General features: G+C 43.0%; 1 protein-coding gene across 1 annotated transcript in view; it reads right to left on the reverse strand.

The window, feature by feature from the left end:
* elp3 (elongator acetyltransferase complex subunit 3) overlaps window positions 1-16,904 on the reverse strand; it is a 119,612-nt gene that overhangs the window by 39,942 nt on the left and 62,766 nt on the right. The window contains exons 10-12 of the mRNA XM_068021070.1: window positions 13,869-14,062; window positions 8,227-8,317; window positions 4,592-4,657 (exon numbers count right to left, since the gene is read on the reverse strand). Of these exons, the coding sequence (XP_067877171.1) occupies window positions 4,592-4,657; window positions 8,227-8,317; window positions 13,869-14,062 (351 nt within the window). The remainder of the gene's footprint in view (window positions 1-4,591; window positions 4,658-8,226; window positions 8,318-13,868; window positions 14,063-16,904) is intronic.

Below are 16,904 nucleotides of genomic sequence, written 5' to 3' on the forward strand. Positions count from 1 at the left end.
CTCATAAACCCTCTCTGTAACCTCCTCAAAAAACTCCAGCAAGTTAGTTAAATACGATTTTCCCTCAAGAAATCCATAATGGCTTTCCTTAATTAACCTGTATTTGTTCTTGTGACTATTAATTTTGTCCCGAATTATTTTTTCTATAAGTTCCCCCACCACTGAAGTTAAGCTGACTGGTCTGTAGTTGTTGGGCTTATCTCTATACCCTTTTTTGAACAAGGGTGTAAAGTTTTCAATTTTCCAGTCCTCTGGCACCACCCTGGAGTCTAAGGAAGACTGAAAAATTATGGCCAGTGCCTCTGTGATTTCTACCCTCACTTCGCTCAGAATCCTTGGATGCATCTCAGCCAGTCCTGGTGCTTTATCCACTTTAAGTACAGCCTATCTAATACATGCTCTTTATCAATTTTAAATCCTTGTAGTGTTTGAATTGCCTCCTCTTTCACATTGCCTGGATTGCATCTTCTTCCTTGGTAAAGACAGATGCAAAGTATTCATTTAATATCTCAGCTATGCCCTCTGCCTCCATGTGTAAATCCCCTTTATGGTCCATAATCGGCCCCACTCCTCCACCCTTTTACTATTTATACATCTACAGAAAACATTGGGATTTCCTTTAATGAAAGCTGCCAGTCTCTTTACATGCTCTCCCTTTGCTTCTCTTATTTGCTTTTTCACTTCCCCTCTGAACCTTCTATATTCAGCCTGGTTCTCAATAGTATTTTCTTCTTGGCATCTGTCATAAGCATATTTTTTCTTCTTCATCTTAATCTCTACCTCTTTTGTCATCCAGGGGGATCTGGATTTGTTTGCCCCATCTTTCCCCTTCAAGGGAACATACCTTGACTGTGCCCGAACTATTGCTTCTGTGAAGGTAGCACATTGTTCAGCTACCAGTTTTCCTTCCAACTTTTGACTCCAATTTTTTTTGCTCCAGCTCCATTCTTACCCCACTGAAGTTGACTTTCCCCCAGTTAATTCTTCTTACTCTGGACTGTTCTTTGTCCTTTTCCATAGGCAGCCTAAACCTTATGATACAATGATCACTGTCCCCTAAATGCTCTCTACTGATACTTGATCCACTTGGCCCACTTCATTCCCAAGAACCAGGTCTAGCAGTGCCTCCTTTCTCATTGGACTAGCAATATACTGCTGTAGAAAGTTTTCCTGAACACATTCTGGGAACTCATGCCCCTCACTGCCCTTTATACTCCTACTATCCCAGTCTATGTTTGGATAATTAAAGACCCTCATTATAACTACCCTATACTTTTTGCACCTCTCTATAATTTCCTTACAAATTTGTTCCTCCACGTCCTTCCCTCTACCTGGTGGCCTGTAGACAACACCAAGCAATGTAACTATACCTTTTTTGTTCCTTAGCTCTAGTCAAATTGATTCTGTCCTCAACCCCTCTGGGACATCCTTTTTCTCCAGTGCTGCAATGCTCTCCTTAATCAAAACCGACACCCCTCTGTCTTTTTTCCCTTTCCCATCTTTCCTGAACACCTTGTATCCAGGAATATTTAACTCCCAGTCCTGTCCTTCTTTGAGCCAAGTCTCCTATTCCCATATGGCAATCTGTGCTTGTACTTCACCAATCTTACTAAGCAGACTCCATGCATTCACCTACATGCAAATTAGAGTCATAGAGTTATACAGCACAGAAACAGGCCCTTCGGCCCATCGTGTCTGTGCCGGCCATCAAGCACCTAACTATTCTAGTCCCATTTTCCAGCACTTGGCCTGTAGCCTTGTATGCTATGGCGTTTCACGTGCTCGTCTAAATACTTCTTAAATGTTGTGAGGGTTCTTGCCTCTACCACCCCTTCAGGCAGTGTATCCCAGATTCCAACCACCCTCTGGGTGAAATTTTGTTTCCTTAAATCCCCTTTAAACCTCCTGCCCCTTACCTTAAATCTATGCCCCCTGGTTATTGACCCCTCCGCTATGGGAAAAAGTCTCTTCCTATCTAACCTATCAATGCCCTTCATAATTTTGTATACCTCAATCATGTCCCCTCTCATCCTTCTCTGTTCTAAGGAAAACAACCCTAGCCTTTTCAGTCTCTCTTCATAGCTGAAATGCATCGTGGTGAATCTCCTCTGCACCCTCTCCAGTGCAATCACATCCTTCCTATAGTGTGGTGCCTAGAACTGTACACAGTAACCCTGATTTAGACTATTATCTTCTGCCTTACTCTGACCCCACCTAATAACTTACCATTCCCTACTCTAGTGCTATCTATCTCCCCGAGTATTCTGTGCATCTCGGTATTCCTTTCTGAGATTTGCTCCTGGTTCCCATATCTCCCTGACAAGTTACTAATTTTGCTTCCCTCCAATCTGAGCTCCCTCTCAGGTTCCCATCCCCCTGCCAATCGAGTTTAAACCCTTCACAACAGCACTAGCAAATCTCCCTGCGAGGATATTAGTTCCAGTACTGCTAAGATGCAACCCATCCATCTTGTACAGGTCCCAACTGCCCCAGAACTAGTCCCAATGCCTCAGAAATCTGATGCTGTTCCTCCTACACTAGCCACATGTTCAATCGCTCAATTCTCCTAGTCCTATGCTCACTTGCACGTGGGACTGGGAGTAATCCTGAGATTACTGCTTTTGAGGTCCTGCTTTTTAAAAAAAATCTTCTTCTTTGCTCCCCAAAATCTGCTTTCAGGACCTCATCCCCCTTCCTACCTGTGTCACTGGTGTCAACATGGACCTCTGGCTGTTCACCATCCCCCAGAAGAAGGTCCTGTAGCTATTCCGTGACATCCTTGACCCTGGCACCGGGGAAGCAACAACACCATCCTGGAGTCCCACCTGTGAAAAAAATTCTTTCTGACACCATCCCTGAGCAACCTAGCTCTAATTTTAAGATTGTGCCCCCTTGTTCTGGACTCCCGCACCAGAGGAAATAGTTTCTCTCCAAATACCCTATTAAAATTTTGTCAATTTAAACAACTTGATTATATCACCCTTCAACCCTCTAATCCCTCTAAACTCAAGGGAATATAATCCAAGTTTACACAACCAGTTTGAAAATGGGTGGAGGGGTGTTGAAAAAAGGACAAAAAAAGATGTGGATTGTCAATAAACAGGACTCAAATGGTTGTCACTGAAGAAAGTGGAGTTGGTTAAGTGACCAGTAATTTATTCTGGCAGCTTGCGATGCAAATGTCTGCTTCTCTAAACTATTCAAGTTCACTGGTGATGTGGATGGGATCAGGCCAATTCGGGATAATATCTGCTATCAGGAACACAGGTAGGTTTTCAGATGCAGAAGGATCAGTGACTGTGACCTCTTGGGGATTATCATCGCTTATTCCTGTTGAGGCAATTTTCTTTTATTTTGTCTTCACACCTTATCTCTGAGCTACAGCCCAACATACTTTACCCTCCAGAGAGCTGATAATCAAAAGTTAGTAAAAAAAAATGAAGGATGTGGAGCAGAATTGCAGCCAGCCCTGAAGCATTCAGAGTTCAATGCTCCTTTATCACCCAAATTGCTTTCTGCCACTCAGGAAGCACACAGATTATAGATAACCTGAGAGTAATGAAAGTGATAAAAATGTAAATGTGAGATACACATGGAGGGAGGGAGGTGCCCAAAAGTTCGTTCTAACCTCTCTGAGCTGCTGCAAATAGGCAACAGTGAAGCTTCCTGCAATTCAAGAACTACTTCCACGTTGCAGAATACACTTTATTTCTTTCAATGGTGTCACCCACCATTCCAGGAAACATGAACCTATGGCTGTTGGCACAAACTTGTACTGAAGGGAATCAAACAATGTAGCCCAACCTGTGGGACTATCGGTTGACAGAACCAGTGAGGAACACACACTCCGGGACATCAGTGATCAACCTGCAAGACTCTGGAGGTTGGGAGTTCCAGTGTATGGTGCTGTAAAGAGGTCACACCTGGGCTCCTAATATTCTGTACAAAGTACCATTCAAACACAGTTCGAGTGATTTTGCACAGGCGAGGTGAGCAACATCAGAGAGCCGATCACTGGCCACTTCTTAGATCTGGTGAGGATGTGGGTATGGAACACAGAGTGACTGAAGCATAGAGCATTGATGCATACATATGGGAGAAGGGAACAGAAGGGTATGGTGGCAAGATGCAGACAGGTAATAAAGATGGGGGTGGGGGGGAAGGGGAGTTCCTTTGGAGTATAAACACTCGGATAGACCAGTGGGGCCAAATGGGCCTGTTTCTGTGCTGTAGATTTGCAGTAAAGTTCGGGATTGACGTCAAGAAGAAACTGCACACATACACAGTAATTAATACCTGAAATGGACTCTGGGTAGATAACTGTGGAATCATTGGAGCTGGTCACATGGAAGAAGGGACTGTAGGCTTCTACAGAAGGATGAACTAGATGGGCTTAATGGCCTCCCTCATACACACTTACCTTCGTTAAAATATTCCACAGTAAAAGAAAACATAGGCTTCAGAAACAAAGGCTCACTGTCAAAGTCCAGAACATGAAAATTGGAAGTGCACCAGTCTGACTGCAGATTGCCACCCTCTGCCCAAATAGAAAGCACCTATTCATTCTGCTCATAGCAAGGGCCATACATACCTGATAGGGTTGCACTTTGTGATGAATTTCCTGGATCCCAACTTCCCTTGTTCGGACATCGCGACACTGATAATAGTAGAGAACAAAAGGTCAAATTTTGAAGGCACATACCGTGGGAATATTTGAAGAATCACCCCGTAGTTAGTGTTTCTCACACAGTCGGTCTCAAGACTCTCAAATACAGCATTACTGGATGGATAGGACACTGCATTAAGTAACTGTTCAGACTGAGGCAGCATAAGCTATATTGCAAAGAATTCAGATGATTAAGGATTCAATCTTACTGGATGGCTGTTTGTTACAGATCAAAACATTTAATTGCTTGGTGGTAATACTTTATTGGGATCAATTAATTAGAATCATAGAAAGTTTACGGCACAGGAAGAGGCCACTTGGCCCATCGTGTCTGTGTCGACCGAAAAAAACAATCCATCCATTCTAATCCCACCTTCCAGCATTTGGTCCATAGCCCTGCAGATTACAGCACTTGAGGTGCATATCCAGACTTCTTTTGAATGGGTTGAGGGTTTCTGCCTCAACTAACCTTTCAGGCAGTGAGTTCCATACCCCCACCACCCTCTGGGTGAAAAAACTTTTCCTCATCTCCCCTCTAATCTTTCTACCAATCACTTTAAATCTATGCCCCCTAATCACTGACCTCTCTGCTAAGGTGAATAGACCCTTTACCTCCACTCTATCCAGGCCTCTCAAAATTTTGTACATTTCAATCAGATTTCCCCTCAGGCTTCTCTGTTCCAAGGAGGACAACCCCAGCTGATCCAAACTTTCCTGGAGGTTACATTTTTCCAGTCCAGGCAGCATCCTCGCAAATCTCCTCTGTACCCTCTTGAATGCAAATTACATCCTTTCTGTAATGAAGTGACCAGAACTGCACACATCCCTCAACTTGTGGCCTAACCAATGATTTATACAGTTCCATCATAACCTCCTTGCTCTTACATTCTATACCTCAGCTAATAAAGGAAAGGATTCCATATGCCTTCTTAACCACCGGATTGACCTGTCTTGCTAACCTTTGGCGATCTGTGGACATTTACTCCAAGGTCCCTCACTTAGAACATAAGAAATAGGAGGAGTAGGCCATTCAGCCCCTCAAGCCTGCCCCGCAATTAATTACGATCATGGCTGATCTGCTCCAGACCTCAACTCCTCTTTCGTGCCAGCTCCTCATAGCCCTCAACTCTCTGATATTTCAAAAATTTATCTACCTCCTCTTTAAATATTTTCAGTGATTTCGCCCCCACAACTCTGGTGTAGAGAATTCCAGACATTCACTACCCTCAGAGAAGAAATTCCTTTGCATCTCAGTTTTAAATGAGTGTCCACTTATTTTGTAACTATGTCCCCTAGTTCGAGATTCCCCCACGAGTGGAAACATCTTCTCCACATCTACCCTGCCAAGCCGTCTCAGAATCTTGTACGTTTCAATAAGATCACCCCTCATTCTTCTAAACTCTTAATGAATGAAGGCCTAACCTGTTTAGCTGTTCTTGATAAGTCAACCCCTTCATCCCAACACTCTGTACAGTTGTAACAAGACTTCCCTATTTTTAAACTCTAACCCCCGAGCAATAAAGGCCAAAATTCAATTTGTCTTCTTAATTACTTGCTGCACCTGCATGCTAACTTTTTGTGTTTCATGCACAAGAACACCCAGATCCCTCTGTGCTGCACTTTTTTGGAGTCGCTCTCTATTTAAATAATAGTCTGCTTTTTGATTCTTCCTACCAAAGTGCATGACCTCACACTTTCCTATATTAAACTCCATCTGACAAGTTTTTGCCCAGTCACTCAGTCTGTCTATTATCCCCTTGCACATTCCTTATGTCCTCATCACAACATGCCCTCCCATCTATTTTTGTATCATCAGCAAATTTAGATATATTACACTCTGCCCCCCCTCCTCCAAGTCATGAATATAGATAGTATATAATCTGATGCGGACTGATCCTTGTGACACTCCACTAGTTACATCTTTCCAACCTGAAAAAGACCCATTAATCCTGATTCTCTGTCTTCTGTGAGTTAACCAATCCTCAATCCATGCTAATACATTACCCCCAATACTGTGAGCTTCTATCTTGTGCAATAATCTTTTATGTGGCACCTTATCGAATCCCTTCTGGAAATCCAAATACACTACATCTACTGGTTCCTCTTTATCAACTCTGCTTGTTATATCCTCAAAGAACTCTACCAAATTTGTCAAACATGATTTCCCTTTCACAAAACCATGTTGACTCTGTTTGATTGCGTTAAGCTTTTCTAAATGTCCTGCTATTTCTTACTTAATAATGGACTCTAGCATTTTCCCAATGACCGGTTAGGCTGACTGGCCTATATATTTTCCTGCTTTTTGTCTCCCTCCCTTCTTGAGCAGGGGCATCACATTAGCGGTTTTCCAATCCGCTGGGACCCTCCCGGAATCCAGTGAGTTCTGGAATATTTCGACCAATGCCTCCACCATCTCTGCAGCCACTTCCTTTAAAACCCTTGGATGCAGGCCATTAGATCCTGGCGATTTGTCTGCCTTTAGTCCCATTAGTTTGTCAAATGCTTTGTTCCTCATGATAGAGACTGTTACAAGATCTTTCCTCCCATTAGCTCCTTGCTTATCTGATATCTGTGGGATGTTTATAGAGTCCTCCAACGTGAATACTGAGGCAAAATATGGTTTAAATTAACTGCCATTTCCCTGCTCCCTGTTATCAATTCTCCAGTCACATCCTCCAAGGGTTCCACGCTCACTTTAGCTATACTCTTTCTTATTATATACCCGTAGAAGCTCTTGCTGTTTGTTTTTATATTTCTTGCCAATTTACTTTCATAATCAATTTTTTCCCTCTTTATTAGATTTTTAGTCATCCACTGCTGGTTCCTAAAAAATTCCCACTCCTCTGGCCTACCACTAGTTTCCGCCGCTTTGTATGCCTTAGTTTTTGATTGGATACTCCTCTTGACTGCCTTTATTAACCACAGACGGCTCATCTTTCTCAGAGTCCTTCTTTTTGACCGGGATAAATTTTTGCTGAGTGTTATGAAATATCTGCTTAAATGTCTGCTACTGCTCATCCACTGACCTTCCCCTTAGTCTATTTTCCCAGCCCGCTTTAGACAACTCTTTCTTCATATCTCCGTAATTGCCTGTGTTTAAGTTGAGGACACTGGTTTGAGAACAGAGTTGCTCGCCCTCAAACTGAATTCTACCATGTTGTGATCGCCCCTAGAGGATCCTTAACTATGATATCTCTTATTAATCCTACCTCATTACACAATCCTGGATCTACACTTCGGAGTATTTTCCCCTTAATTGTGTATTCCTTTACCTTGTTTGAACCTCCCCAAGTGCATCGCCTCACACTTCTCTGGGTTGAATTCCATTTGCCACTTTTCTGCCCATCTGACCAGACCATCAATATCGCCCTGCAGCCTACAGCTATCCTCCTCACTATCTACCACACGTCAATTGTGTCGTCTGCAAACATCTTGATTATGCCCCCTACATTTACGTCCAAATTACAACACATGCGTTTTAATTTATTGTAACAAATTCCATTACACAGGATGAAAGGACTCTTTAAAAAAAAAGTGCACATTTCCTTTTGATGCTTTACCTCAGTTCCCCAATCTTTCATCCTGGCCAAGGATAGTTCTCGCAGGTTCCCATGCTCCACTCCAGAGCTGACCAGGGGCATTGGGATATCTCTGCAAGGAAAAGCATCCAAAACACTGGTCAGATCTCACTAAACCACAGAACAGACACCAATTATTGTCCAAAAACTATTTTAAGGTCCCTTCCAGTCTACATTTGTTTGGAACATAGATGGCTTGTGCACCCAAGTGGGGGAACAGAATGAAAACAGATCAATACATTGTCCAAGGTGGGAACCTATGACCTGGGAGGATGGCGAAGCCTAAGACAATTATGAGAACAATAGCAAAATAAAAACTACACTGGTTGTATAAGGGAGTTAAGAATAGCCTAAAGTGGGGAAGAGCTCAGAGATTGCTGTCAGGATGGCCGAGTGATCCAAGACACCAGACTCAAGGGTACTGATCCTTGCCTTACCAAAGGCTGGTGAATTCTGGTTCCTTTCTACTGGCATGGCCTTAAAACCCATCTGGTTCACTAATGTCCTTTAGGGAAGGAAATCTGCTGTCCTTACGTGGCCTGGCCTACATATGACTCTAGACCCACAGCAATGTGGTTGACTCTTAAATGCCCTCTGAAATGGCCTAGCAAGCCACTCATTTGTTGAGGTCAATTAGGGATGGGCAACAAATGCTGGCCTTGCCAGGGATGCCCACTTCCCATGTAAGAATTTTAAAAATTAAGAAATCAGAAGGTATTGAAAGCTGGGTGCCAAGCTAAAACCAGATCAGAAGAAGAAAACTGTTCATCAGGAAAGCTGATAGAGATTAGAACACATATAAAATCATGTTCACTGTGCAGTATGTTGAAGGCAAGAGATATTGTGGGAGGAGGAGGAGCGGACACAAATCAAGCAATGACAATTGTGTCAAATGGAGACGGGACAAAATTCAAAATCTCAGCAAACTGGCCTAGCACTCAATACAAGGAGACAACCAAATACACACAAATGAAGAAAATCAAAGCCTTGCATGACAGCACCAAGGTCAGATGGGATACAGTCAACAATTAAGGAAGTAATCCAATCTTTGGTTAATATATCTAGGAGTTTCAAGTATGGCTGTACTGGAGGACTGGTTCATGTAATCAAGATATTTGAGAGAGTGTGAGTGGGGGCAAGAGAGGTATCAGAATTGTAAGCAGTTTTATCTTCTGAGAGCATGGCACACAGTTGGTGAAAACTGCAACAGCAGAGAGGCTATACTGAGCCTTCAACGTGGTTTCATAAGTTTATGTTAGTTTTATTTCTCCTATACTGGAATTCTTTTAGACAGTGACGAGGTTGGAGGATTATTTTTCATCAAGCAGCTGATAGGATTCTGCAACTGAATGAAGCGAGTGCTTCCAGTAATGCAACAAACCTACAGGGCCTGCCCGGTTGGAGGTTCCATCTTGTGGATGAGGCGCAACTGAGGCTCCGCTTGTCTTTTCAGGTTTAGTTTAGTTTAGAGATACAGCACTGAAACAGGCCCTTCGGCCCACCGAGTCTGTGCCGACCATCAACCACCCATTTATACTAATCCTACACTAATCCCATATTCCTACCACATCTTCACCTGTCCCTATATTTCCCTACCAGCTACCTATACTAGGGGCAATTTATAATGGCCAATTTACCTACAAACCTGCAAGTCTTTTGGCTGTGGGAGGAAACCGGAGCACCCGGAGAAAACCCACGCAGACACAGGGAGAACTTGCAAACTCCACACACGCAGTACCCAGAATTGAACCCAGGTCGCTGGAGCTGTGAGGCTGCGGTGCTAACCACCGCGCCACTGTGCCGCCCCTGAAAAATCAATCTGGCATTATTTTGAAGAGCAGGGGAGTTCTTCCTGGTGTTCTGACAAATATTAAAATCCCTCAACCAATATCACTAAAAGAGATTATCTGGTCATTATCACTTTACTGTTTGTAGGATCTTGCTGTGCACAAATTGGCTGCCATGTTTCCATATACTACAGTAGCAACTCCACTTCAAAAGTCCTTTGGGACGTCCTGAAATTGTGAAAGGTGCTATATAAAAATGCAAGTCTTGCTTATATTAGTATTGGGAGATAGTGCAGAGAAAAGGCACGCTGTTGACCCTGACTATGAGAGGCCTGAGTTAAGAGCAAGGAATGCAGTTACTTGGTCTTTTCAACCTTGATAAGAGGCACCAGATAGGTGATCTTGTAGAGAGATATATATATATATATATATATATATATATATATATAATATAGACAGGCTAAGTAAGGAAAAGGCAACTCCAGAAAGATAAAGTGAGAGAGTAGGGCAAAGGTCATGGGTTCAAACTGGTAAAATGCCAGCTAATATCAGGAAACCCTTCTTCACAGGGAGTGGCAAAGACATAGACAGACCTCCTGGAATAGAGTGGTGGAGGCAAAAAAACCCTACAATCATGTATGAAACAATTAGATGATGTAATGGAGCTAAGGAGAGGGTATGGACTATCTACAATGACCAAATAGCCTCCCCTCTTTGTAATTTCTCAAGATAAATGCTCCAGGGATCATTATGGAGATGGAGACTGTAACTGAACCCCTCCCTCCACGCCACAACACAGATTATTAAAGCAGAGCTGAGACCTAGAATGGCAGCTCTCCCTGGGGCAGAGGGGGGGGGGGGGTGGGGTGGAATATTCAAACCAAATGTAAGCTCTTTCAATAATAATATATATGGCGAGTCCTAATAATTCACTGGGGTGGTGGTGGGGGGGCTGGAGGGAAGACATGGTACTTTCCATCTCTTTCTTTTTTACTTAACTTCACAACCAGAGTAAAAAAACTGTCCAGCTCCAAGCACCCCTTGGTTTTATACCTCCTGTCCCATCACAACACCTCAGCCAAGACCAGAGTAGTCTTGTACAGACCTCTGTCTACATATCTCTAGATCATCACCTACCCGATACCTCTTTTCAGGTTGAAAAGACCAAGTATCTGCATTCCTTGCTCTTAACTCAGGCCTTTAATAACCAAGGTCAACAACGTGCCTTTCCCTGCACCATCTCCAACACTAATATAAGCAAGACTTGCATTTTTATATAGCACCTTTCACAATCTCAGGACGTCCCAAAGCACATAGAGCAATTGAAGCAAGGCAGTTCATCACGTTGGGCTATTTGTTCCACTTTATCTGCCCAATTTAAAATCTTCTAAGCTGCAGGACTGAAATAGTGGTCGTCCATAAAGCTGCTTTTTTATCACACATAGTAGTGGAAATAAAAGATACCTGGTGGCCCATGTGTCAGTTAAGAGTCAGTCAAACGGCACTGATTACAGGGGACAAATGAACTCATCTACTTTCACACAAAGACATTGGAGAGAAAGGGTGAAATTCATGAGTGAGAGACCAATAATTTAAGAGTGCTGCTGGCACAAGTGACGTGGGTATATCATTCTTTGCTCAGTCCATTTTAATGTACCAATGCGGATTCCAAATTATATTTATTTTTCAAAGGGCCACTATTCAATCCGGTTTAAAGGATTTTCAAGCATGGTGCGCAGTACAGTACACAATGGTCATTCTTCAATAGATTGCTTTATGGACAATAAACACATTTATTGATCCCAAATGAACAAAATACCGAGCTAGCCTCGCAATTCCTGTGGCTACACTTTTCAGTATGAAGTATGATGGCAAGTGCGCTTCTACTTCATTGTGTCATGTGGAAATTGGATTTTTACTCTTAGATGCATTACAATACCAGTGATATTAAAACCAAAGCTATGTAGGTGGGAGCAGCAAGTTACAAAAGGACATAGACAGATTAAGTGAGTGGACAAAACTATGACAAATGCAGTGGAATGAGGGGAAGTGTGAGGTTATTCACTTTGTTCTCAGAAAGACAAATTGGAATATTTTCGTAATGCTGATAGAGTAGGAACTGCAGAGGAGCAAAGGGATTTGTGTGTCCATATACACAAATAATTAAAGGATAGTATACAGGTACAAAGATGGCTAATGGAATGTTGGGTTTTATCGCAGGGGTCAGAATACAAAGGAGAGGAAGTTGTACAGAATCCTGGTCAGAGCATTCAGTTTTGGGCACCACATCTCAGGGAAAACAGTGCAGATTCATCAGAATTATACCACTGATAAAGGATTAAATTATCACACCAGGTTGCATAAACTTGGCTTGTATTCCCTTGAGTTTAGAGGATTGAGGGGTGATCTAATCAAGATCCTTCAACAGCACCTTCCAAACCTGTGACCTCTATCACCTTGCAGGACAAGGGCAGCAGGCACATGGGAACACCACCACCTGCAAGTTCCCCTCCAAGTAACTCACTACCCTGACTTGGAAATATATTGCCATTGCTTCAGTTTTGCTGGGTCAAAATCTGGGAACTCCCTCCCTAACAGCACTGTGGATGTACCTACACCACATGGACTGCAGTGGTTCAAGAAAATGCTCACTACCACCTTCTCGAGGGCAGTTAGGGATGGGCAATAAATGCTGCCAGCGACACTCAGATCCCAAGAATGCATAAAAAAAATTGTTAAAATAAAGGCATTTGATAGGGTCAATACATAGAAGCTATTTCGTCTGGCGGGAAAATCCAGAACAAGAGGGCAAAATCTTATTAGAGCTGGGCCATTTAGCAGTGAAATCAGGAAGCATTTTTCCCACACAAAGGGTAGAGGAAATCTGGAATTCTCATCCCTAAAGGATGTAAAAATGAAATTGTTGAGAGTTTTAGCATGTAAGGGGATCAAAGGATAGTTGAGGTAGAGATCAGCCTTGATCTAATAGAATGGTGGAAGACTCAAGGGGCTGAATGGCCTTCTCCTACATATGAAATTGATGGGCTGGAAACAACCAGCTGGTCCATCAAGCTTGCCCCTCCTTGTGTTCCAATGCACAGCAGGTCAGCTAACATTTCCTGACTGCCTGAAATATTTAACTGTTTTTCTCTTCCAGACGCTGACTGACCTGCTGTGTACTTCCACCGACTTCTACTTTATTTCAGGTTTCTGGCATTTGTGATTTTTCTTAATCCTTTTCTTCCCGCCGCTGGGCCAATTTTGGATCAACTTGCCATTTTCCCTTGGATTCCATGGGCTTTTACTTTTCTGATCAGTCTGCCATGAAGGATCTTATCAAAAGCTTTGCTAAAATCCGTGCAGACTATATCAAATGCACTACCCTTATCAGCCCTCCTATGCCAGTGCAAGGCTCTGCATTGGGAGTGCTCCCGGGTCAGGCAAACACTCTCAAGGGGCTAAATGGCCTTCTCCTACATATGAAATTAACTGGCTGGAAACAACCAGCTGGTCCATCAAGCCTGCCCCTCCTCCTGTTCCGATGCACAGCAGGTCAGCTAACATTTCCTGACTGCCTGACCCCAAGGGTACACATGCACGTGAAAAATGCTTAATCGCTTGTAACACGTCACACGCAGCTGCCAGTCACGACTGAGGTACACATGGACATATTTAGTATTGTGCAGCTTAACTGGATGAATTCTACGTACGATATTTGCAGCGTGATTTTTTACTGAGCACTATTCTAATCACAAGGAAACAAGTGGGACTACACCCAGGAGAACACAATTATTCCTTTCTCTAAAGAAATTGATGGAAGATGTCGCAATAAAGTACCTCTGAACACGATACACCCGTGTCCACGGGGGAACAAGTGCAAGGATTCGAGCCACCAAATCCACCAGTGTGCTGGGTGAGTAACTCTTGTATCTGCCAGTTTTCCAGAGCTCATAAAGTCCAGTGCCACGGATCACCAGTGTAGGGTACAGCTTCATACCATCAGGGCGGAACGCGGGGTTCTCAAAGAACTCCTGCAACACAACAAACAGTGCAATTCACTAGAACAGGAACCACCATGGAACCATTATGGACATTTCACTGCTAACCTAATGGAAATGGCCCAGACTCTGAGCAGAACACTTCCAAGATTGAGCTGATATGATAAATCAGGAAACACCATGGAGGTGATACCAAGCTTGTGGTTTTAACCCCTATCCAGCCCGACAACACTCTCCCCCCCATCTCATTCTCCATTCTTCTGACTCTGGCTTTGAGGAACCCTCCCTATGGCCGCACCATTGCCTTAAGGTCGTAAGAACAAGGAGCAGGAGTAGGCAATTCAGCCCCTTGAGCCTGCTCCGCCATTCAATACGATCATGGCTGCTCTCATCTCGGCCTCAACTCCACTTTCCTGCCCGTTCTCTATAACCCTCCAACCCATTACTAATTAAAAATCTGTCTATCTGCTCCTTAAATTTACTCAACATCCCGGCAACCACCGCACTCGGGGGTAGTGAATTCCACAGACTCACGGCCCTTTGAGAGAAGTAATTTCTCCTCATCTCTGTTTTAAATCTACTACCCCTTATCCTAAAACTATGACCTTTCATTCTAGATTGCCCCACAAGAGGAAACATCCTCTCTACGTCTACTTTGTCAATCACCTTAATCATCTTATATACCTCAATTAGATCTCCTCTCATTCTTCTAAACTCTAGAGAGTAAAGGCCTAAATTGCTCAATCTCTTTTCATAAGACAAACCCCTCATCCCTGGAATCAATCTAGTGAACCTCCTCTGAACTGCCTCCAAATGCAACTACATCCCTCAAGTAAGGGGACCAGAACTGTACGCAATACTCCAGGTGTGGTCTCACTAATGCCTTGTACAGTTGCAATAACACTTCCCTACTTTTATATTCTATTCCTTTAGCAATAAATGCCAAAATGCCATTTGCCTTCCTTATTACCTGCTGTACCTGCATACTAGTTTTCTGCGAATCATGCACGAGGACACTCAGATCCCTCCGCACCGAAGCATTCTGAAGTTTCTCTCCATTTAGATAATAATTTGCCTTTTTATTCTTGTAACCAAAGTGGATAACCTCACACTTATTCACGTTAAACTCCATCTGCCAAATTTTGGCCCATTCACCTAACCTATCCATATCCATTTGTAAATTTCTTACTTCTTTATTGCAACTTACTATCCCACCTATTTTACTGTCATCTGCAAATTTGGCTACAGTACCTTCTATCCCTGCATCCAAGTCATTAATATAGATTGTAACTAGCTGGGGCCCAATGACCGAACCTTATGACACCCCAGTACTTACATCTTGCCAACCAGAAAAGGACCCATTTATCCCGACTCTCTGTTTTCTGTTGGTTAGCCAATCCTCTACCCAAGCTAATAAATTGCCCCTAATCCAATGTGATCTTACCTTGTGTATTAGGTTTTTGTGCGGCACCTTATCAAATGCCTTCTGGAAGTCCAGATATACTACATCTACAGGATCCTCATTATCCACTTTGCTTGTTACAGCTTCGAAGAACTCTAGCAAATTAGTCAAACACGATTTACCCTTCATAAACACAGTGGCGCAGTGGTTAGCATCGCAGCCTCACAGCTCCAGCGACCCGGGTTCAATTCTGGGTACTGCCTGTGCGGAGTTTGCAAGTTCTCCCTGTGTCTGCGTGGGTTTCCTCCCACCACCAAAGACTTGCAGGTTGATAGGTAAATTGGCCATTATAAATTGTCCCTAGTATAGGTAGGTGGTAGGGTAATATAGGGACAGGTGGGGATATGGTAGGAATATGGGATTAGTGTAGGATTAGTATAAATGGGTGGTTGATGGTCGGCACAGACTCGGTGGGCTGAAGGGCCTGTTTCAGTGCTGTATCTCCAAATAAATAAAATAAATAAAAATAAATAAAACCATGCTGAATCTGATGGATTGCATTTTGTCTTTCTAACTGTCCTGTTATTACTTGCTTAATAATGGATTCTAACAATTTCCCAACGACAGGTGTTAAACTAACTGATCTGTAGTTTCCTACTTTCTGCCTCCCTCCCTTTTTGAATAAGGGCATTATGTTAGCTTTTTCCCAATCCAATGGAATCTTTCCCGCATCCAGGGAATTTTGGATTATAACCAATGGATCCACTATCTCCGCTGCTACTTCCTTTAAGGCCCTAGGATGTAGGCCATCAGGCCCTGGGGACTTGTCTGCTTTCAATCCCAATAGTTTGCAGAGTACTTTTTCCATAGGGTGATGATTGTTCTAAGTTCCTCTCTTTCTATAACCTCTGTATTACCTGTTACTATTGGGATGGTACTAGTTTCCTCCACGGTGAAAACTGAGGCAGAATACTGATTTAGTGTCTCCGCCATTTCTGTATTCCCCTCTATTAACTCCCCAGTCTCATCCTCCAAAGGACTAACATTCACTTTAGCTACTCTCTTACCTTTTATATACTTATAGAAGCTTTTGCTATCCGTTTGTATATTTTGCACTTGTTTTCTTTCATAATTTACCTTTGCTCTTTTTATTACTTTTGTAGTAACCCTTTGTTGATCTTTAAAATTTTCCCAATCTTGCAGCCTGCCACTGGCCTTTGCAATATGGTATGCCTTAGTTTTTGTCTTTTCCCCTCCCCCTTAGAATCTTTCTTCCTCTCTGGAATATATTTTAGTTGGGAGGAATTGAATATCTCCTGAAACATCTGCCACTGCTCATCAACTGTCCTACCTTTTAGTCTTCCTGCCCAGTCCACTAGGGCCAAATCTGTCCTCATGCCTATGTAATTACCTTTAACTCCAGAACTAGTGTTCTCAAACTGAACTTGAAATTCTAGCATACTATGATCACTC

Source organism: Heterodontus francisci, chromosome 3 (genome assembly GCF_036365525.1).
Source record: "Heterodontus francisci isolate sHetFra1 chromosome 3, sHetFra1.hap1, whole genome shotgun sequence".
NCBI lineage: Eukaryota > Metazoa > Chordata > Chondrichthyes > Heterodontiformes > Heterodontidae > Heterodontus > Heterodontus francisci.